This window comes from Nicotiana sylvestris, chromosome 6, assembly GCF_000393655.2.
Source record: "Nicotiana sylvestris chromosome 6, ASM39365v2, whole genome shotgun sequence".
Lineage (NCBI taxonomy): Eukaryota > Viridiplantae > Streptophyta > Magnoliopsida > Solanales > Solanaceae > Nicotiana > Nicotiana sylvestris.
The window spans coordinates 54,021,752-54,043,053 of NC_091062.1; the positions used below are offsets into that span (position 1 = coordinate 54,021,752).

The 21,302-nt window shown below is 37.6% G+C and overlaps 2 protein-coding genes across 2 annotated transcripts; one reads left to right on the forward strand and one right to left on the reverse strand.

Moving 5' to 3' along the window:
- The first annotated feature begins 1,671 nt into the window (after positions 1–1,671).
- LOC104218407 (auxin-responsive protein SAUR72-like) lies at positions 1,672–2,407 on the forward strand. The gene has a single exon (XM_009768898.2). It carries the CDS (start codon positions 1,846–1,848, stop codon positions 2,200–2,202), a length of 357 nt encoding a protein of 118 aa, XP_009767200.1. The 5' UTR covers positions 1,672–1,845; the 3' UTR covers positions 2,203–2,407.
- Positions 2,408–19,656: 17,249 nt separating this feature from the next.
- LOC138870628 (uncharacterized) lies at positions 19,657–20,800 on the reverse strand. Its single transcript, XM_070148451.1, has 3 exons — positions 20,462–20,800; positions 20,189–20,373; positions 19,657–20,077 (listed from the first exon to the last, which is right to left on the reverse strand). Exons 1-3 carry the CDS (start codon positions 20,798–20,800, stop codon positions 19,657–19,659), a joined length of 945 nt encoding a protein of 314 aa, XP_070004552.1.
- Between the last annotated feature and the right edge of the window lie 502 nt (positions 20,801–21,302).

Consider the following 21,302-nt stretch of genomic DNA (forward strand, 5'->3'; position numbering starts at 1 on the left):
ATTCATTAATGAGATGCACAAATAATACACGTGGATATAAAGTGAGATACATATCTTAACTTCTTTTATGTTCATCTTCTACTTTGAATTTGGCTCACACTTCAATTCAAACTACCTCAAATCACTATCAAATTGTGCCAAAAATGTGATTCAAACTTCTTAAGATGTACCCATCTACTCCACAATACCCACTTAAAATAAATTCTAAATTTGAAAACTCAAATTTTTAAATTCAAGCTTAAGCCAGGGTCAATAACTTTTAATGGAGTTTTAGCTCATCTTTCTTCACTTTTCAAGAAACTAAATAGTGATCTACACAGAATAACACCAAAAAGTGTATCCCGTCTATTCATGCTAAACTCAGTCTTTGTAGAACTATTTCCAAATTCCAAACAATGGTGCACTTAATAGCCAAACGTCTAAGCAAATACTTTTCTAGAAGAACAATTGGGAATAAGACTTCTTACGAGTAATAAAAAGAGATTATCAAGTACCTCGTTACTAAAGATTTATTTCTGAAAGAAATAATTGGGAATAAATCTTCAATTTTTGGTGATAGTACTAACAGCAACATCAGAAGGTTTGGAGTTGATAACAATCAACTACCAATAATAAGAAATTGTAGCAAGACAAGTAGGAACAAGATGGGATAAAGGAGAAAAAACAAGAAAATAGGAGAAAGAAAGGATAATTTTAATAATTAAATTGACATTTAATTATAAAAATTATCCTAGAAAGAAGAAATAGAACTTATACTAGGAACTCATACAAGGATGAATTCAAGGGGAGGTTCAAAGAGATAGAAGAGATTAATCTCTAGCCATAAACTAAACCTAACATAAAGAGTGTTCAAAACTCAAAGAGAATAATCTCTCAATCATCTCAAAACAATCAAACTCTAAAAATAGGAGTAAGAGGCTATTTATACTAGTATAGGTATTTGGGTTTACAATTACCCAAATACCCCTAAGCTAATGAGGGAACTAAGCTCGCCTCAAAATACAAATATAGTTATTACAAAAATAGCCACCAATCCTCTAGCTTGATCTTGACTCTTTCAAAGCACTCTAAGGCTCGTTTGACAAGAGGGATAAGGAATAATTAATTTCGGGACTAAATTATATAAAAAAATATAATATTGAATTTTTTAAATTATTTTTACTAGAATTTAACAGCATAAAATTTTAAACTAAATTCATACTTGCTTTATTTCTGCTTGTCTGATATAATTTTCTTATTAGTTTGTTTTTGAATAAAGATATATCTTTATATTTTTAAAAACTACTCCATTAACTTTAGACTTTTTATTTAACTTTGATTGAAAAATTATCACAGTCACACAAATATTATGATGTGTTTAGTACTACAAGTTTAAAGTTTTATAGCCATATAACTATTATGATACGTTTAAGACTGCAAATTTCAAAAGTTTTATAGCTGCTTAAATACTAGTATTGTATATTTAAGAGAATTTGTGAAGTTCTCATTTTTTTAATTCTAAATTTTGTGTCTTTCTGAATTATGTCACATAAATTAAAACGAAAAAAATAACAAAACGAATTATTTGACTCTTTAATGTATATAACAATAATGCCAAGTAAGACAGTATTTTTTAGGTGAAGTGTGACTAGAAATTAGCATTAAGCCAAAATCAATAAAGAGAGACGGACAAACAGTAATTGTACCTGTCAGGTACTCCGGCCTGTACCTCCCACACCTCTCCCTTTTTCTTTACATTCCTCATTTCTTTATATATTTAATAGCGATCTCTATGTTTCTCCCACATTCTTAACTCCCTTTGCTCTCTTCTAAATTCTCTGCACTTCTTTCTACTCTTCTTTTGCAATGAAGAAGCTCATTCGTAGATTTTCGCGCGTAGCAGACTCGTCAGAGTATTCCCTACTACGTGCCGAGTCCACGTCATCGACCCGTCGCCGACGTTTTCAATCGTTCAGAAACGATAAGCCCAGATCCGGCGAAGTCCCTGAAGGATACGTTCCCGTGTACGTAGGCGAAGAAATGAAGAAGCTTATTGTCAGTGCTGAGCTCCTTAACCACCCGATTTTCATCAATCTCCTTAATAAATCTGCACAAGAATATGGTTATGAGCAGAAAGGCGTTCTTCGTATCCCCTGCCACGTCATCGTCTTTGAACGCGCCCTCCAGGCTCTTAGCTGTTGGGCAGTCGGGCTAGTTTGTTAGGTAGAGGCGTGGAGCAGATATTTGCCGTCCTAGTAGTTGGAGATCGGGTTTTTTTTTTCTTCCTTTTTATAAATCCTGTAAGTACATTCTATAATGAAAAAGTGCAGAAAGATACGAAAAACTTAGGTCTGATGTTCAAATGCAGTGGAGATCAAAAAAAATATACTACTCCCTCTATTTCAATAAAATTGGTACTATTTTCTTATTACAGTAGTTTATTTTAAAAAGATTGGTACCTTTCAATATTTTTCTTAATAAGAACCATTTATAACCACACAAATGCTATGTCAGGTTTCGTACCACAAGTTAGAAAAGTTTTATAGCCACACAAATTGTAACGATTCAGCCGTGTCGTTTTAAATATTTTAGCCCCGATCCCCTAGTTATTGCCTCACCTATGTTGAATTATGGTTACGTGTCTTGTCGGGGGTATTTGGTTTTGGTTTCGGGTGAGTTTCGAAGTGAAATGAGACGTATAGTCCCTAACTTGGGGCTTTAAGTTGAAAGAGTTAACCACAGTTTGACTTTTGTATAGATGACTCTGGAATGGAGTTTTGACAGTTCCACTAGCTCCGTAGTGTGATTTTGGACTCAAGAACGTAACCGGATATTGATTTGGAGGTCCGTAGGTTGTTTCAGCTTGAATTGGCGAATGTTAGAAAGTTGATGGTTTGAAAAGTTAGAAATCTTGACCGAGAGTTGACTTTACTGATACCGGGGTCGGATTCCGATTTTAAAAGTTAGCATAGGTCAGTCATGTTATTTATGACTCGTGTGCGAAATTTAAAGTCAATTGGAGTTGTTTGGTATGAATTGACGTTAGTTTTGTAATTCAGAAGTTCATAGTTTCATATGCTTGAATTGGGTTGCGATTCGTAGAATCGATGTTCTTTGATGCGATTCTTTGCTTCTAGTAGGTCCATTATGTGTTTTGTAACTTGTTAGTATATTCGGACAGGGTACCAGAGGCCCCGGGTGTGATTTGAATCGATTCCGAAAAAAATTTGAACTTAGTCTCATTGCCGAAGTTCCAGTCTTCTAGTGTCATCGCACCTACGGAGGGTTTGGCCGCAGGTGCAGACACGCAAATGCGAGGGGTTGATCATAGAAGCGAATTGTGGCCTGCCTAGCTGGGACCGCATATGCGGTTAGAGTTCCGTAGAAGCGGACGCGTAGGAGCGATTGAGGAATCACAAAAGTGGAAAGGCTAGCCAAGCCTGGGGTCGCAAAAGCGGAGCCCTTCCACAGGAGCGAGAGCGTAGATGCGCGTTTTGGTCTGCAGAACCGGAGGTTCCTGGGCTAAGTGAGAACCACACATGCAATAGAAATTCTGCAGGTGTAGAGCCGTAGATGCGACTGTGGGTTCGCATATGTGAATTTACTAGGCAGAAAGGCCTAAGTTCGAAGGTTTGATCTCATTTTCAATTTTGGACCTAGAGAGCTCAATTTGGCGATTTTTTGAGAGTTTTTCAAGGAAATCATTGGGGTAAGAAATTCTAACTCAGTTTTGATTATATTATACAAATCTATTGTTGTTTTTATCATTTAATTAGTGTTATGAGTTGGAAATTTGGGGAAAATTTGTGAAACTCCTTAGACTAAATTTTGGGGTTTTAAAAGACGATTTATGGTCGTATTTGGGTAATTTTTGTATGGTTGGACTCGTTTTGGTCAGGTTTCGAGACGTGGGCCCGGGTTGACCTTTTGAGTTGACTTTTTGTTTCTTTGTAAAGATCGTAATTTTTTTTGTTCAAAATAGTTTCCTATAGTCTATATTTATGGTATGACGTTGTTTTGGCTAGATTCGAATCGTTCGGAGTTGATAATCGAGGGAAATGCTTACTAGTCGATTGAGTTAGCGTGTTTTGAGGTAAGTGTCTTGCCTAACTTTGTGTGGGGAAAATTTTCCCTTAGGATTGGTGTTGGTTTGTGCTAATTGTGATACGTGAAAGTCGTGTACGCAAGGTGAGGAGTGTGTACACAGGCTAAATGTGGAAATTGGCCGATTTTAACTATGTAGATGCCTTTCATACCTTAATTGAGTTACCTTAACATGTTCTATTCATCATCATTAGTCTATCTTCACATGCTCTACTTGTCTTATCTCTTACTTGCTAATTGCTCTACATGTTTAGTTGAAGTTGTTGTTTCCTCCATTCCTTATTCATTATTTAACCGTAAATTCTTTATTTGAATTGTCATTCTTGGAATATCTTGTTGTTGAGATTGGTGTTGAGTTATAAAGACCATGATTCATATTGAGGCAAGGTTATAAAGTGTGAAATACTATTCTTATTGAGTTATTCATTTCTGGTTGTTATTGTTGAGATTCTTGTGCATATTGTGGTTGAGCCATGAGCTATTTATTATGAAAACATGATTATTGTTGATTTCTTGGCAAGTTATGATATTGGGAAATTGAGGCGCGATTTATGATACGTTGTGATGTTGATAAACATGCGGTGATATAAGAATTTGGGGTTGAAACGCATGTGGTGAAATAAGGTTGCTTGATACGTGTGTTGCTAGTAGAGGAACTACTTGAAGCCACGCGATGTGATAAGGTGGGGTAAAACACAGGAAGCTATTTCGGAAAAATGATTTTCAAAACTAAATATAAGGCTCCCGCGGTGATATAAGGAATGACTGTGAAATAATTTTTGATTTGAGATTACGAGGTGGTACCTCGGTAGTGACTCTTGCTAATACTTTTCTATTACTTCACTTGTGTTTTGTTGCCTTGTTCCGTGTCATAACATTCCTTGTTTTCTTCCGTGATGCATTACTTGTCTTGTTTAGTGTAGCCAATCTTAGTATATTCTTACTTGTTTCACTTCCATCATTATTATTATTATTATTATTATTATTATTATTATTACACTATTAATTACTTGTTCAGCTTCTTATTTATTCTAGTAGGGCCTTGACCTGACCTCGTCACTACTCTACAGAGGTTAGGCTTGACACTACTAGGTAGTGGGTACCGTTGTGGGGTATTCATGCTACATTTCTGCATATCTTTTTGTGCAGATCCAGATACCTCCTTCCATTTCAGGCACTAGGGAGAGCTCAGCTTCGGAGACTTCAAGGTATACCTGGCGGCGTCCGCAGGCCTCAGAGTCCCCCTCTATCTAGTCTATATTAGTTCCTTATCCTTTTATAGACATTGATGTATAAGGATGTTCAGTACCATTTTATAGAGCTTGTGACTTGTATTCGCGAGGTTTTGGGAAGTTGTTTATGTTGAATTGCGGAGTTTCCTTTATATTAGTTGTTGAGGTTGAGCTATTGAGAATTTAATCATTATTTTAGTTATTTTTGCATGAATGTTAGGTTTACCTAGTCTTAGAGACTAGGTGACATCACGACATCCTACGGAGGAAAGTCGAAATCCTGACATAAATATTATAGCTTATTTAAGACCATATATCTTAAAAGTCCTTCATTCTTTATTAAAGTTTATGCCAAGTCTTTTGAAAACAGAAGGAGTACGTGATTTCCTTTCATTCACTTGACTTTTGGCGGTTTAAAATTGTTAATTATTGAAATATACATGTATACAGAGTATATGTTCATTTACTGTTTAAATTATATATATCTATATAGTGGCGGATCTATATTGTCAATTGTGGTTATCTTTGATGAGATTGAGTAAATTTGCATAAGTAATTATAAAAATATTTAGATAAATATTGAATGAGCACCCACAACTTAATTCTTTTTTCCTTTTGTTTTCATAATTTTTATCGGTGAGCTCCCATGATTTTAAAATCCCGAATCCGCCACTGTATCTACATATGATTAAGGTTGTTATGTGGTCCAGGCCTAAATGGGCCAAACGGTCCCGGGCTTAATAGTCCTAGAGGGTGGAATCGGCCCACTGTGGGCCTAAGCCCACATGGGCCCAGGCTAAGTGGGCTGGGCTCACGGGCCTAAACATGCTTAAACGGACCTAAGTGTTCCGTGCTATTTTTATTTTTTTATCTAAGGCAATTTCTTGTAAATTATATTATATAATTGTGACTTAAATCTTCTAATTCAAATTTAAACACAAAACAATTGTAAAGAAATATTCAAGAGAATGCTTTATAATTTTAATTATTACGACATTAACAAAAAATGGCAATATCTTTCTTAGTCTTCCTCCCCCAATGGAATGAGCACAACAAGGTGATAAGACCACCATTAAAAGGAAAAAAACTAATGAAAATGTGCCAAAATACAAGTTACATATTAGTCTACATATTATCTCTAACAAATTTCATAAATCCTTCAAGGTTCGGAGAAATTTCCATTGGTGCTGGCGGAAAAGAAGCTTGTTCATCACTGCTTCCGGGCGAAGCAGCATCCTCCGCAAGTTCCGCTAGCATTTCTTAATAAGTTTCGTCTATCTCCGGTTGTGATTCAGCAAGTCCAAAATTTCTTCTTTCCAAACGGATCCAATCTTTGAAGAGTACTGATTTTTCCAAGCTCTCCCTCATAGACACTCTATGATCACCGATTTGAAGTCTCGCTTGATTGAAAGTGCTCTCCGATGCCACTCTTGAAGCTTGAATACTTAAAATATCTCGAGTCATTCTTGAAAGAACCAGATAGTGTTTTTCGTTGTCCTTCCACCATTCCAAAATATTAAAGGAGCCGTCGGGATTCTCTGATTCAAGTCCCTGTGACAAATAAACCTGAAGCTCATTTAGTTGTGAACTATCACCAATATTATCACCTTGAGAACCCCTGAACCCCGTCCAAGAACTAAGTGCTTTTATGCCCGCAGTTCTTTTAGATGATTATGAATTAGACGAAGTAGGAGTTGGAACATTTGGTCTAGCATGATCTAAGGCAAGTTGATAAGCATTATAAATTGTTTGAGCATTTATTTTAGTTGAGGCTTTTGCATCTGCAAGTGTAGCAAATTCCTCATCTGAAAGTGATAAAGCCTTATAAATATTTTTATACCAAAAGTGAGGACCTCCTAATTTCATGGTAGGATTTAACATGGCAGCAACACCATAAATAGGGGGATAGGGAAAAAATATTTTTTAAATTATCAGAAAAAATATTTTTTAAATTATCTTTCATAGAATCAATAGCAAGTTGATAAATTACTCCACCCTCTAAAAATTGAGTAAACAAATTTGTAAGTTCTGCAATATAAACTAAACAGTTATAAATAGTAGGATAATATTGCCCAGATAATTTATTTGTAGCAACATGAAATTGTTCTAAAAATTCTACAAGAATAACATTAGTCAAATCCTGATTTGTAAGGTGCTCATCATCATCATCATCATTATCATCACCACCAATACGAGCATTAAACGTTGCGTTTATTGGGTTTCTATATTCATATGCAATAACTAAACTTTCATATATGTAATTCCATCTAGTCAGACAAGGTTCAGGAACTTTTCTTTCTCTAAGTCCAAATTCATCACATTTTTTAAAATATTCTCTAAGTCTACTTCTGCGGTTTGAATAAAAAAGCCAATTAAGAGCCATTTTAACCTTTTCAATTTCAATATTTAAAATTTTCATACCATCACCGACGATTAAATGGTAAATATGACAAATACATCTAACATGGAAAATACTACTAAATGCAGGATTTAGTGTAGTTGTAATCAAGCCTATAGCATTAGTATTACTAGAAGCATTATCCATTGAAACTGACATTATTTTATCTCTAATGCAAAAGTATCTTCAAATATTGCAACCGTGTTAGCAATAAACTTACATGTGTGACGTGAATTAATTATTCTATAATGCGCTTTTGCATTATCTATTCCTCATCATCCAATGAGTGGTAACAGTAAGATAATCACAGTCATTACCACTTCTACCAATATCAGTAGTAATAGCAATGCGATAATTTATATGAGTTAATAAATAGTGCAAATATTGTTCATATTCATGTTTATATTTATAAATATCGCTCTTTACGGTTGTGCGAGGCCATCCTTTATAAGTAGGATTAAAGACTCTTCTAATATAATGCACAAAGTGAGGGTTAGAAGGAAAACTATAGGGTAAGCATATAACAGTAACCATTTTTGCCGATTTTTCACGATCTTTATTTAGATCGTAATACAAAATGCCACTGGTAATAGTGTTAATTCCCGGTTGAACAAGATTTGACCCGGTACTAGGGTTAACCTGAGTACCTATACTTGTCCCCTCTTGCGCAGCTTTCATTTGAAGAAATCTAGCTTTATCTTTAGGGTGTGTCTTTATGTGTCTAGTCAAACTATCCGTACCGCTACGGTCTCCATTAAATTTATGAGCCATCAATGTCCCACAAGTTTTACACTTAACCTTATTTTGATCTCTTAGTTGAATAAAAAAGTGCCAAACAAGAGATGTTTCGCACCGTCTAGAATATTGTCTATTAAAAGTAGGGGTTACTATAGGAGGGTCAGGCGGGGCATCATTTGGATTATTATCAGTTGGGTTAACAACATGACTAGTAGGTGTATAATCTAAATTCGGTTGCGTTTCTCTAAATCATCATTTTCCTTATCATTTTCATCGATAGTGTGAATTACCATAAAGAGCATTCATATATTCATCATTTAATTGTTGACCTGGTTCAATATCATGGTAAAATTGACTATCGATAAATTGAAAACAAGGGTTATCACTATCAAGAATAATAGGTGGAGGAGGCCGGGTAACAGGTCTGGGTCGGGGAGCCAGGGGAGGAGTAGTAGCTTGGCCACTAGATTCACCAATTTTAGATTTTCCCTTACCACCAAATATTTTTTTCAAACAAAAGGCCATATTAATTATAATTATACAAACTAAAACAAACAAAACTATAATATTAAAACTTAAGAGTTGGAACGAGTTTACCGAATTGACGAACAACTTCTTGAAAATTGTATATCGTTGAAGACTTGAATACTTCAATTCACCAAATTCACAATTTTTTACAAATTGCAATAATAAAGTAAGAAATTATAGAAAAAAATTAGAGAAAGATTGATGATTTTGTGAGTAAAAATGAAAGAATGAGGGAGTATTTATAGTTGAGAATAGGAAAAAAGTGTAATTATAAAAAGTTTGGGGTTAAAACAAAGTTTGGGGGGCAAATGACTATTTTTTAAAAAGCCAAACGGCTAAATTGGCAGGCCAATAGCTAGTTTTTAAACTTCCAACCGTTAGCCAATTTTAAAAAAAAATTATTTGAAAAGTAGCCGTTGGGCCCGTTAGGCCCGGTTGAACCGGCCCAGGCCCGCCAGCCGGTCTCGGGCTCGCGGTCTCTCCATGCTTGACCGGCCCACAGTGGGCTCCTTAGGACCGCTTGGGCCTGGACCATACGGGCTAGCCCGTTTAGCCCAAAGCCCATGTGGGCTTGCGAGCCTGGGCCGATCCCAGGCTGGGCCCACAATACAGCCTTATATATGATTCGACAAAATTAGTCCTGAGATTTTGTGGAACCCGTAGAATTCATTGTGGATCCAAAGCGAAAGCTGGTTTTGGAACACTAAACACCCAATGCGATTGACAAATATTAGTACTGTATTAGAGTAGTAATAGCAATATAATTTGTTTTCTGGCCTCATCTTGCTATTTCTGTTAGAAAAGGAGTCGTTTCACAATTTGTCATGATCCTAAATCCGGACCCGGTTGTAATGGTGCTTCTTGTGAAGACAAGGCCAGCCGACACATTCCCATTTCAATTTTAAGCAATTAAAATAATAAGTATTAAGACTTAAACAAGATAAAATCCCAAAATAAGCAGTAAACAGTACAATTTGCAGAATTAAAACCAACATAGCCCGATATCGGGGTGTCACCAGTCACGAGCATCTATCAATATACTACAAGTCTGAAGAGTCTACAAAGCTATTACAGAATCACTAACAAGAGAAAGGAAATGAGATAAAGGGGAAGAAACACAGGGCTGCGAACGCCGAGCAGCTACCTTGTGAACTCAGAAATCTGCCGGGAGCTCTCAACCCTCGCAAGGAGGATCAGCAGCGCCTGAATCTGCACCTGGGGTGTAGGGAGTAAAGTGAGTACTCCAACTCAGTGAGTAATTATCATAAATAAAGACTCAGAAATAAGAAAACCACGTAAGGCACATTACAGGCTATAAGGAAGCAGTAAAAGCAAAAGTCATGAAACGGTGAAATTATGCAAAGCCATTTTAGTTTAGTTTAAACTTCTTAAAATCCCTTTTTAAACAGTCAAGCAAGTAAAAGACAGGCAACTAGAAAAGGTAAACATATAAAGAAGCGCCCCTCGGGTACAATACCAACAGAATCAGCCCCTCGGGCAACACATGGAACAATAACCAGCCCTTCGGGCTATATCTCATAACACAATGGATACCCGCTCTCACTGGGGGTGTGCAGACTCCTGGAGGGGCCCCTTACGGCCCAAGCGTAATATCAAGCCATCTCGTGGCATCATCACTAGGCCCTCGGCCTCATATCAACAAGCCACCTCATGGCATACAAATCTCAGGCCCTCGGCCTCATAATCATAATCCGGTGTTTCCTCACAACATAGGCCCTCGGCCTTACTCAGTCGAAATTCTCACAAGCCACTCGGGCAACAGTAAAACATGATGCTCAGCCCAAAATATCATTTAAAATATCATTTTAGTGTTAAAACAGAGTAGACGTGACTAAGCTATGAAAATAGTAGAATATAGCATGACTGAGTACAAGTATAAAGTCAAAACAGTGAGGAAATATCAGTAAAAATCCCATAAGGTTTAAAGAGTTGGCACGAGGCCCAAATACATTCAGCCCAAAACATGATGATAGCAAATAGTTTTCAGTCAAATACGCGGTAAAACAATCATTTGGGATGGACTAAGTCACAATCCCCAATAGTGCACGACCCCACGCTCGTCATCTAGTGTGTGTGTCACCTCAATATAGCACAATGATGTGCAAATATGGGTTTCATACCCTGAGGACAATATTTACCATCATTACTCACCTCTACCCGGTCCAAATCTCTAGCTCGCGATGCCTTTGCCCCTCGAATCGGCCTCCGGATGCTCCAAATCTAATCAAAATCAGTGCAAAACCATCAAAATATGCTAAGGGAACAAAGCCCACTCGAAAGAAATCAAATTACAACACAAATCCCGAAATTGACCAAACCCGACCCCCCAGGCCCACGTCTCGGATTCCGATAAAATTTAAATCAATAGACTCCTTATCACTCCCCGAGTTCATTCATACCAAAAACATCAAAATCCAACCACAAAATACCTCTCAAAATCCCAAATTCTAGGTCTCTAATTACAAGCCCTAGTTCTTAAATTTTAGGCTTAATTCCATGATTAATTAGGTAGATTTCACATTAGAATCGAGTATTAAGTCCATGAATCTTACCTCCAAGTGTTTCCCCTTGAATCCATCTTCAATCCTCTTCAAAAAGCTCTAAAATTGCTAAAGAATGGTGGAAATAAACCCCAAAATCGCGGGCAAGATGACTATTTAAACATTCTGCCCAGGTCTCTATTCCTTCTTCGCGAACGCGGTCAACACCTCGCATTCGCGAAGCACAAATTAACTTTGACCAAAAATCCTCTTACGCGAACGCGACCTGACCCTCGCGAACGCGATGGTTCCTTAGCCTAACCCTTCGCGAACGCACTCCCTCTCTCGCGAACGCGATGAACAAAATACCTTGAAACCAAGCTGCCCAACTTCCTCTACACGAACGCGCTCCCCTTCTCGTGAATGCGAAGGTCAAATTCTCTGCAACACTTCAGTAGTTTTCTGCAATTCTCAACAACAAGAAATGGTCCTATTGACCACCCGAAACTCACCCGAGGCCCCTGGGACCTCAACCAAACATGCCAACATAACCAATAACATCATTCAAACTTGTTCCAATCTTCGGAATGCTCAAAACAACATCAAAACACCAAATTTGCATCGGATTCAAGCCTGAGAATTCCAAAATCTTCGAAATTACGCTTTTGATAAAAAACCCAACCAAACCACGTCCGAATGACCTGAAATTTTGTACACATCCCAAATGACACAACAGAACTACTGCAACTCTCAGAATTCCATTCCGACCCCTATATCAAATTCTCACCTATCAATCGGAAAACGCCAAAAATCCAATTTCGCCAATTCAAGCCTAAATCTACTCTGGACTTCCAAAACACATTCTGATCATGCTCTGAAGTATCAAATCATCTCCCGAAGCTATCCGAACCATCGGAACTCACATCCAAGCCCTCTAATACATAAGTCAACATCCGGTTGACTTTTCCAACTTAAGCTTCCTCAAAAGAGACTAAGTGTCTCAAATCTTACCAAATTCTTTCCGAACTCGAGCCAACCAACCCGATCACTCATAAAACCGATATACAAAGCAATAAGAAGCAAAAATGGGGGAAACAGAGCGGTAACTCATAAGACGACTAGCTGGGTCGTCACATCCTCCCTCTCTTAAACAAACATTCATCCTCGAACGAGTCAAGAAGCATACCTGAAGCCTCAAACGGGTGAGGATATCTGCTCCGCATCTCCCGCTTGGTCTCCTAGGTAGCCTCCTCCACAGGCCGACCTCTCCACTGCACTTTCACTGAAGCTATATCCTTTGATCTCAACTTTCAAACCTGACGCTCCAAAATAGCTGCTGGCTCCACATCATAAGTCAAATCGCCATCCAACTGAACCATGCTGAAATCCAGAACATGAGATGGATCCCCAATATACATCCGGAGCATAGAAACATGAAATACCGGATGCACACTCGACAAGCTGGGTGGCAAAGCAAACTCATAAGCCACCTCCCCAATCTTCCGAAACATCTCAAAAAGCCTAATGAATCGATGACTTAATTTACCCTTCTTCCCACACCTTATATCACCCTTCATGGGTGAAACTGTCAATAGAACCTTCTCACCCACCATGTAGGACACATCTCGAACCTTCCTGTCAACATAAATCTTTTGCCTCGACTGTGTTGTACGAAGCCTCTCCTAAATTACCTTCACCTTTTCTAAAGCATCCTGCACCAAGTCTGTCCCTAATAGCCTAGCCTCACTCGGCTCAAACCAACCAACTAGAGATCTATACCGCCTCCTATACAAAGCCTCATATGGAGCCATCTGAATACTTGACTGGTAGCTGTTGTTATAAGCAAACTCTAAAAGCGGTAGAAATTGATCCCATGACCCTCCAAAATCAATGACACAAGCATGCAACATGTCCTCCAATATCTGAATAGTACGCTCGGACTGTCCGTCCGTCTGAGGGTGAAAAACTGTGCTCAACTCAACCTGAGTGCCCAACTCTTGCTGCATAGACCTCCAAAACTGCGAAGTAAACTGAGTGCCCCTATCTGAAATGATGGAAACTGGGACACCATGCAAACGAACAATCTCCTGGATATAAATCTCTGCTAACCGCTTTGAAGTGTAGGTAGCACATATAGGAATGAAGTGCGCAGACTTGGTCAGCCGATCCACAATCACCCAAATAGCATTGAACTTCCTCAAAGTCCGTGGGAGCCCAACTACAAAGTCCATGGTGATCTGCTCCCACTTCCACTCTGGAATATCCATCCGCTGAAGCAAGCCACCTTGCCTCTGATGCTCATATTTCACCTACTGACAATTGAGACACAAAGCTACAAATCTCACAATATCCTTCTTCATTTTTCTCCACCAATAATGTTGTTTTAGATCTTGATACATCTTCGCGGCACCCGGATGAATGGAATACCGCGAGCTATAGTCCTCCTCCAGAATCAACTCCTGAAGCCCATCCACATTGGGCACACAAATCCGGCCCTGCATCCTTAATACCCTATCATCAGCAATGGTCACATCTCTGGAATCATCATCTAAACTCTGTCCTTAAGGACAAGCAAATGCGGATTATCATACTGCTCTGATACGATCATATAAAGAAGACCGAGAAACCACACAAGCCAATAGCCGACTGGGCTCCAAAATATCTAACCTCACTAACCAATTGGCCAAGGCCTGAACATCAACTGCTAGAGGTCTCTCCTCAACTGGAATATATGCCAAACTCCCCATACTCACCGCCTTTCGACTCAAAGCATCGGCCACCACATTGGCCTTCCCCGGATGGTACAATATAGTGATATTATAATCCTTTAACAACTTCAACCATCTCCGCTGCCTCAAATTGAGATCCTTCTGTTTGAACAAGTGCTGGAGGCTACGATGATCAGTAAACACATCACAAGACACACAATACAAGTAATGCCTCCAAATGTTCAATGCGTGCACAATGACATCCAACTCCAAATCATGAACGAGGTAGTTCTTCTCATGGGGATTTAACTGACGAGAAGCATAAGCAATAACTCTACCCTCCTAAATCAATACACACCCAATACCAACTCTCGAAGCATCACAATACATAGTATATGAACCTGAAGCTGATGGCAAAACTAACACTGGTGCTGTAGTCAAGGCTGTCTTGAGCTTCTGAAAGCTCTGCTCACACTCATCCGACCATACAAATGAAGCACCCTTCTGAGTCAACTTGGTCAGGGACGATGCGATAGATGAGAATCCCTGAACAAATCAGCGATAATAACCCGCCAACCAAGAAAGCTGCGAATCTCTGTGGCTGAGGACAGTCTGGGCCAACTCTGAACCAACTCTATCTTCTTCGGATCAACCTGAATACCCTCGCTGGATACCACGTGCCCCAAGAAAGCTACTAAAATGAGCCAAAACTCACACTTGGAGAATTTTGCATAAAGCTTATCCTCCCTCAATCTCTACAACACAACTCTCAAATGCTTCACGTGCTCCTCCTGACTACGTTAATACACCAGAATATCATCAATGAATACTATGACAAATGAGGCTAGATAAGGTCGGAACATGCTGTTCATCAAATGCATGAACGCTGCTGGGGCATTGGTCAGCCCAAAAGACATCACCAAGAACTCATAATGACCATATCGGGTCCTAAAAGCTGTCTTAAGAATATTCGAATCCCTGATCTTCAACTGGTGATAACCAGAACGGAGATCAATCTTGGAGAACACTCTCGCTCCCTAAAGCTGGTTGAATAAATCATCAATACGAGGCAATGGATACTTGTTCTTAATTGTTACGTTGTTCAATTGCCTATAATCAATGCACATCCTCATAGTGCCATCCTTCTTCTTCACAAATAAAATCGGCGCACCCCAAGGTGACACACTAGACCGAATGAACCCCTTATCAAGGAGTTCCTGAAGCTGCTCCTTTAACTCTTTCAACTCCGCTGATGCCATACGATACAGCGGAATAGAAATGGGCTGAGTGCCCGGCATCAGGTCAATACCAAAATCAATATCCCTGTCCGGTGGCATGCCCGACAGGTCTGCAACAAACACATCGGGAAAATCCCTCACAATTAGAACAGACTCAATACTGGGAGTCTCTGTACCAACATCCCTCACAAAGGCCAGATACGAAAGGCAACCCTTCCCAACCATACGTTGGGCCTTCAAGAATGAGATCACTCTACTGGGAACATAATCAGTCAAATCTCGCCACTCAATCCGTGGCACACCCGGTATAGCCAATGTGACTGTCTTGGCATGACAATCCAGAATAGCACGACACGGAGATAGCCAATCCATGCCCAAAATGACATCGAAATCCACCATACACAATAATAAAAGGTCCACTTGGGTCTCCAGACCCCCAATAGTCACCACACATGACCGGTATAACGGTCTACAACAACAGTATCGCCTACCGGAGTAGATACATGAACAAGTGAAACAAGAGACTCACGGGGCGTATCCAAATAATGAGCAAAGTATGATGACACATAAGAAAAGGTGGAACCGGGATCAAATAATATAGAAGCATCTCTGTGGCAAGCTGAAACAATACCTATAATAACAGCATCGAAAGCAATAGCATCGAGTCTAGCTGTAAGTGCATAGAAACAGGCCTGACCGCCACCTGATCGACCTCCCCCTCTAGGACGACCCCTAGCCGACTGACCTCCACCCCTAGCTGGCTGGGCGGGTGGTGGTGAGGGGACTCCCAATATTGAGTCTGTTCCAGTTGGAAGCACATAGTCAAAAATATGTCTTTAAGTTTAGACCGTGAGTACCACAGTAAGTTTATGCTTGAGTTCGCGTGATTTACGGTGGGCTCAGGCATCTCCATAAGCAATGCCGTATATTAATCTTGAAGGAGATACAATATCATTTCATGTTTATGGGTTCAAACTATAAGCGAGTAAATTTGTAAAATAAATACTTAAAAGAGTTTGCGTTCTAAGCACTACTAATATAATAAATAATTAATTAAAAAATAGTAACTAGTGTGTTATCACACGTTAAAATGCAGTAATATTGTATTTTACATCGCCGGTGTACATTGCTTAAATTCAATGCTTAATCATACTCGATGTTTACTCTAAACTAAAAAAATTAACGGTATCAGGTATAAGTACATACATACACTTAACTATGATTAAGTGATAAGTGTATATAAGAAATACATGTCTTAAGTTCATTAGTTAAGATAAACAATCAGTGTAAGGTTTTTAATTTTCTGTAAAAACATGTGGGATACACGTATATCTTTGCTTGCCTATTGCCATTTCCATTTGAATATTGGAAATTACTCTGAGTATACTATCTATTCTTTTTGTTTTCCAGTTAGTATTCCATATCTGCTTTAGGCTCAAGTAGCCAAATATACTAATTACTCGAGAATGAAGCCATGGATTGGTTCGGTATCTCAGGAAATGCGTATATCCCCTCGACCCCCCTTCCAATTTCGTTCGACAAAAGACAAACAAAAGAAAAAGGGAAAAAGCAAACATGCTGTAACATGATTCTGGTACTGAATGAACATACAAGGGAAGAAAAGAGGATTAACTAGAAAACGTTAGAAATTTTAATTTGGGACAATAGAGACTCATAATGTTGTCTCGACTATGTTAAACAAATTAATATGTTTGTAATACGCTGAGATAAAAACTCTATTAGGCATGATTAAAAAAAGTCTAGAAATGTTTTTCTTTGATGACATTATTTTCTGATGTTCAAGTTTCTTTTAAATTATTTATTTTCAAGTAAAATATGTTGTCCTTAAAGGAGAAATTCACTTGTCTTTAGGATTTTCTTCACTCTTACTTCATATGTCTTCTTTGTTTAAAGTTATTATATACCTAATACTATCAACCTTGCCTTAATATCCATCACTTTCCACCAATTACTGCTTTCACCGACTTCGAATGGCTTTTCGTTATGAAATATATATATAATATTATATTATTGCAGACATTCTTAATTTGTCGTTGAACCCATTGCTTATTTTATTTACTGCTTTCGCAATTAAATAATTATATATATTTTATAAATTTTCTAATACAAATACAGGATATGAGTAAAAGCTTTTGGGTTCATCATCCCTAATATGCAGCTCTGCCCTAGGTACGAGGGTCAAAGTACTTAATTTTGACTGCGAATTTGGACTAGATTCTTCAAAGTTTTGAAAATAAAATTTATATTTTCAGAAACTACTTAAAAAGTAGTCATAATAATTCATAATTCAAAATATTTATAAAATATTTAAGAAAAATATGATCAAAAAACAACCTCGTAGACTTCCGAAATAGTAATAGTGCCAATCTTTTTAAAACAAAAGTAGAAACAATTACAAGAAAATATACATGACTCCACACCATAACAAAAAATGGCTCATATTTTTAGGTTTTATCCCACCTAGCCCACATTTTACATATTTTGAAAGCACTAGCAAATTCAAAATTTGTGTTCTTACAATAATTGCTTCTAAAAGCTATGGAGTTAAATATGTGTTCTCACAACCATTGCTTTCACTCTCTCTTCTTCTCACATCTTCTACATATGCTTCAAGGGGCCGTATATTTTATGCTTCTACTCTTGTGTCACATGCTTGCAGTGTAAGAAAATTGAAGAGTAGAAGTCCAGCATTGAAGACCATTCAAAGCTTTGCTTTTGAAAATGCGTTTTTTTGAATTTGTTAATTGTTTGGATTGGGTGTTGTTCCAATTGATTGAAACTATCAAAAGGAGTTCAAAATTTAAATTTGAAGTGATTTGGAGTACATTTGAGCAAGGTTTGAGTTAAATTTCAAAAAAGATGCAAGGAAGAAGACGAAGTCAGTTTTTTGTATAACTATGCATAATCTTGTATAATAGTGTATATGAGTGTAGAAACACACCTTATACACTATTATACACTTTTATACACCTTTATACAAGCGTCCGTAGATGAACTTCTTTCACGATTTTTAGTTACAATTCTTGTTCAAAACCAATCCAAATCTCCGTTAAATGACTTCAAATTTTATATACAACCTCCTTATACTATTTCTAACAAAGTCTAAATAATACTCACTCCAAATTTCTCATAAAATCAAATTCGTAATTTAAACTCACATATTTAAGCTTGTTAAAAATCTAATTTTCATCACCCAAATGAATTTGATTTGTTGAACTAATATTTGAGTCACAGTTACTGATTCGTTAATTAATTTAAAAGCTTGAGGAATCTTTTTTAAAAATTAAATTGTAGTTTTGAGAACCTATTGGAGTTGGATGTTGAATCTTAGCCTATTATTTTTGGGCTAATTGGTTGTAAATTGAAATATGAACTATAAAATTGAAAAGTATGGAGCCCAATTATTCTAATGTGAAATTTTCCCACAAAAGTACCGCCGGGTCACGCCAAGATAAGTTATGTCTAATAATAAAAATATCAAATATATCAAACTAGAATTAGTATAGCAAACCTAGGGAATGCTCCGTTTGATTCGCTATTATATTATAAAAGATGAAGATGCACAAATTAAGAAGAAAAGAGGAGGATAGGTAAAGCAAGAAACTAATTGTTGTGTGGGTGGGTGGGGGGGGGGGGGGGGGCGTGTTAGGTTTGTTACTTAATCCTCTCACCTAAAGCAATTTGGACGTGTTTGATCTCTCAAAGTTATAGACACCTAAATAGGATTAGGTAAAGAGTTAGGCTCATGTCAAGATTGTGTACAATTGCAGTACAAGCACGTTCACTGTACAAATGCCGTACGAACACAATTTTGATGCGCCTATAAAGTTTATTCGGATTAGTAAAGAGTTTGCGACCGAGTATTATGGCTTTAACCGTTAATAAATGTAATTTTTTTTTTGTATTTTATTTTTTTATTACACAATTTTGTGATTTTGTAATTGGTTATATACTTCATGCTTGATTCGTTTGATCCTAAGAAGTATTATAACAATAGGGACTACATGAGAAATAGGAATAAGTAGAAGGGAGCAGTCTGCAAATACATAGTAAGAGAAGAGAATCGATATTATTAGCTACTAACAGCTACAAAAACATAAATATTTACAACTTACAAAAACAACTACTAACAGCCTCCTGCTAGACATGAAGCCCCAGCATGAGGTTTCTTCTCTACGCCTTAAACTCCTATTACATCTCTAATTTAGCTCATGCTGGATACCAATTCATATTTTTCAAATAGGTATCAAGTTTTGTACTATATTGAGCTCTAATATGTATCTCCTGTATGATCATTTTCACTATATTCTGTGCATTGACTTGCTTCTTCTGGAAAATAATATTGTTTCTGGCTTGCCATATATGGTAGACTGCTGTAGCTAATACCATTCTGTACACTTCAGCTCCTGCACTCTTCCCTGCTGCCTTCTTCTCTGTCCACTGAATTTCTTCCTGCAATTCTTTCTTTCTTCTCATGATCCCTTGCCAGGATAGTAGCTTCTGCCATACCTCATTTGAGAATTCACAGTCGAAAAACAAATGCTGCACTGTTTCATTCTTTATGTGACACATTGTATATATTGTTTCATCTACTAATCCCCATCTTGCTAGTCTCTCTTTAGTGGCTAACCTATCTTGTATAGCCAGTCTTAAGATAAAGATCCACTTTGGTAATCCCTAGTTGTTGCATACTATTCTTCTCCATGTCACCTTTCAGAATCTCCCTTGTAATGCTTTGTACATCTTTCTGGTGGAGAATCTGTCCATGTAACTCACATCATCTTCTGAATATCCAGCCTCTTGAAATTGTCTTTTGGCCTTGAATATCTTTTCAATAACCCATGAAGCATTCTTTGGTTCAGTATTCCATATATTGTTATCTTTTATATAGTATGCATGAACCCACTGAACCCACAACTTCTCTTTCTGTTTGCAGATGTACCAGCCAGAGAAGTTTGCAAATAGCAGCTTTATTCCACAGCTCTATATTTGTGAAATTTAATCTCCCCGCTACCTTAGGAGCACATAATTTGTCCCAAGTAATCAAAGCCTTCTTTGTAGGTTCAGCATTGCCCGACCATAGAAACCTTCTGCATATTGCCTCAATAAATTGTATGATTTTCTTTGGTAGAATAAAGACTTGTGCCCAGAAGTTCTGAATTGTTCCCAGCACACTTCTGATCAAAGCTTCTCTTCCTGCATAAGATAAGAACTTGGCTGTCCAACATTGGATTCTGTTAAGCATTTTATCTATCAAAGGTTCACACTGAATTGTTGTCACTCTTTTTGTGCTCAAAGGAATACCAAGGTATCTAAAAGGTAGATCACCTTTGGTGTATCCTAATAATTCCATTATCTGTTGTTGTATCCTATCATCTATAACTCCAAAGTACACACTGCTTTTACTTGTATTTGTAACTAGTCCAGAAGCTGCATAAAATATTTGAAACTATTTGTGCAGGGCCTTGACAGATTGCACATCTCCCTTAGAGAGTAGCAGAAGGTCATCAACAAATCCCAATGGTATTAAACTGACTTTAGCACACCTTGGATGGAATCTGAATTCTTTGTTGTTTCCTAGATGCTTCATTAGTTTACATAGGTACTCCATAGCCATCATAAGCAACAATGGTGAGAGGGGATCCCCCTGTCTTAATCCTCTTTTTGCTTCAAATGGCTTGATTGGTTTTCCATTAACAATGATTGAATAAGAAACTGTACTAATGCAGATCATTACCCATTTTACATATTTTTCTGGAAGCCCCAATAACCTCATCACCTGCTCAACATATACCCATTCCACAGAATCATAAGTTTTCTTCATATCAATCTTCAACATACACCTTGGTGATATA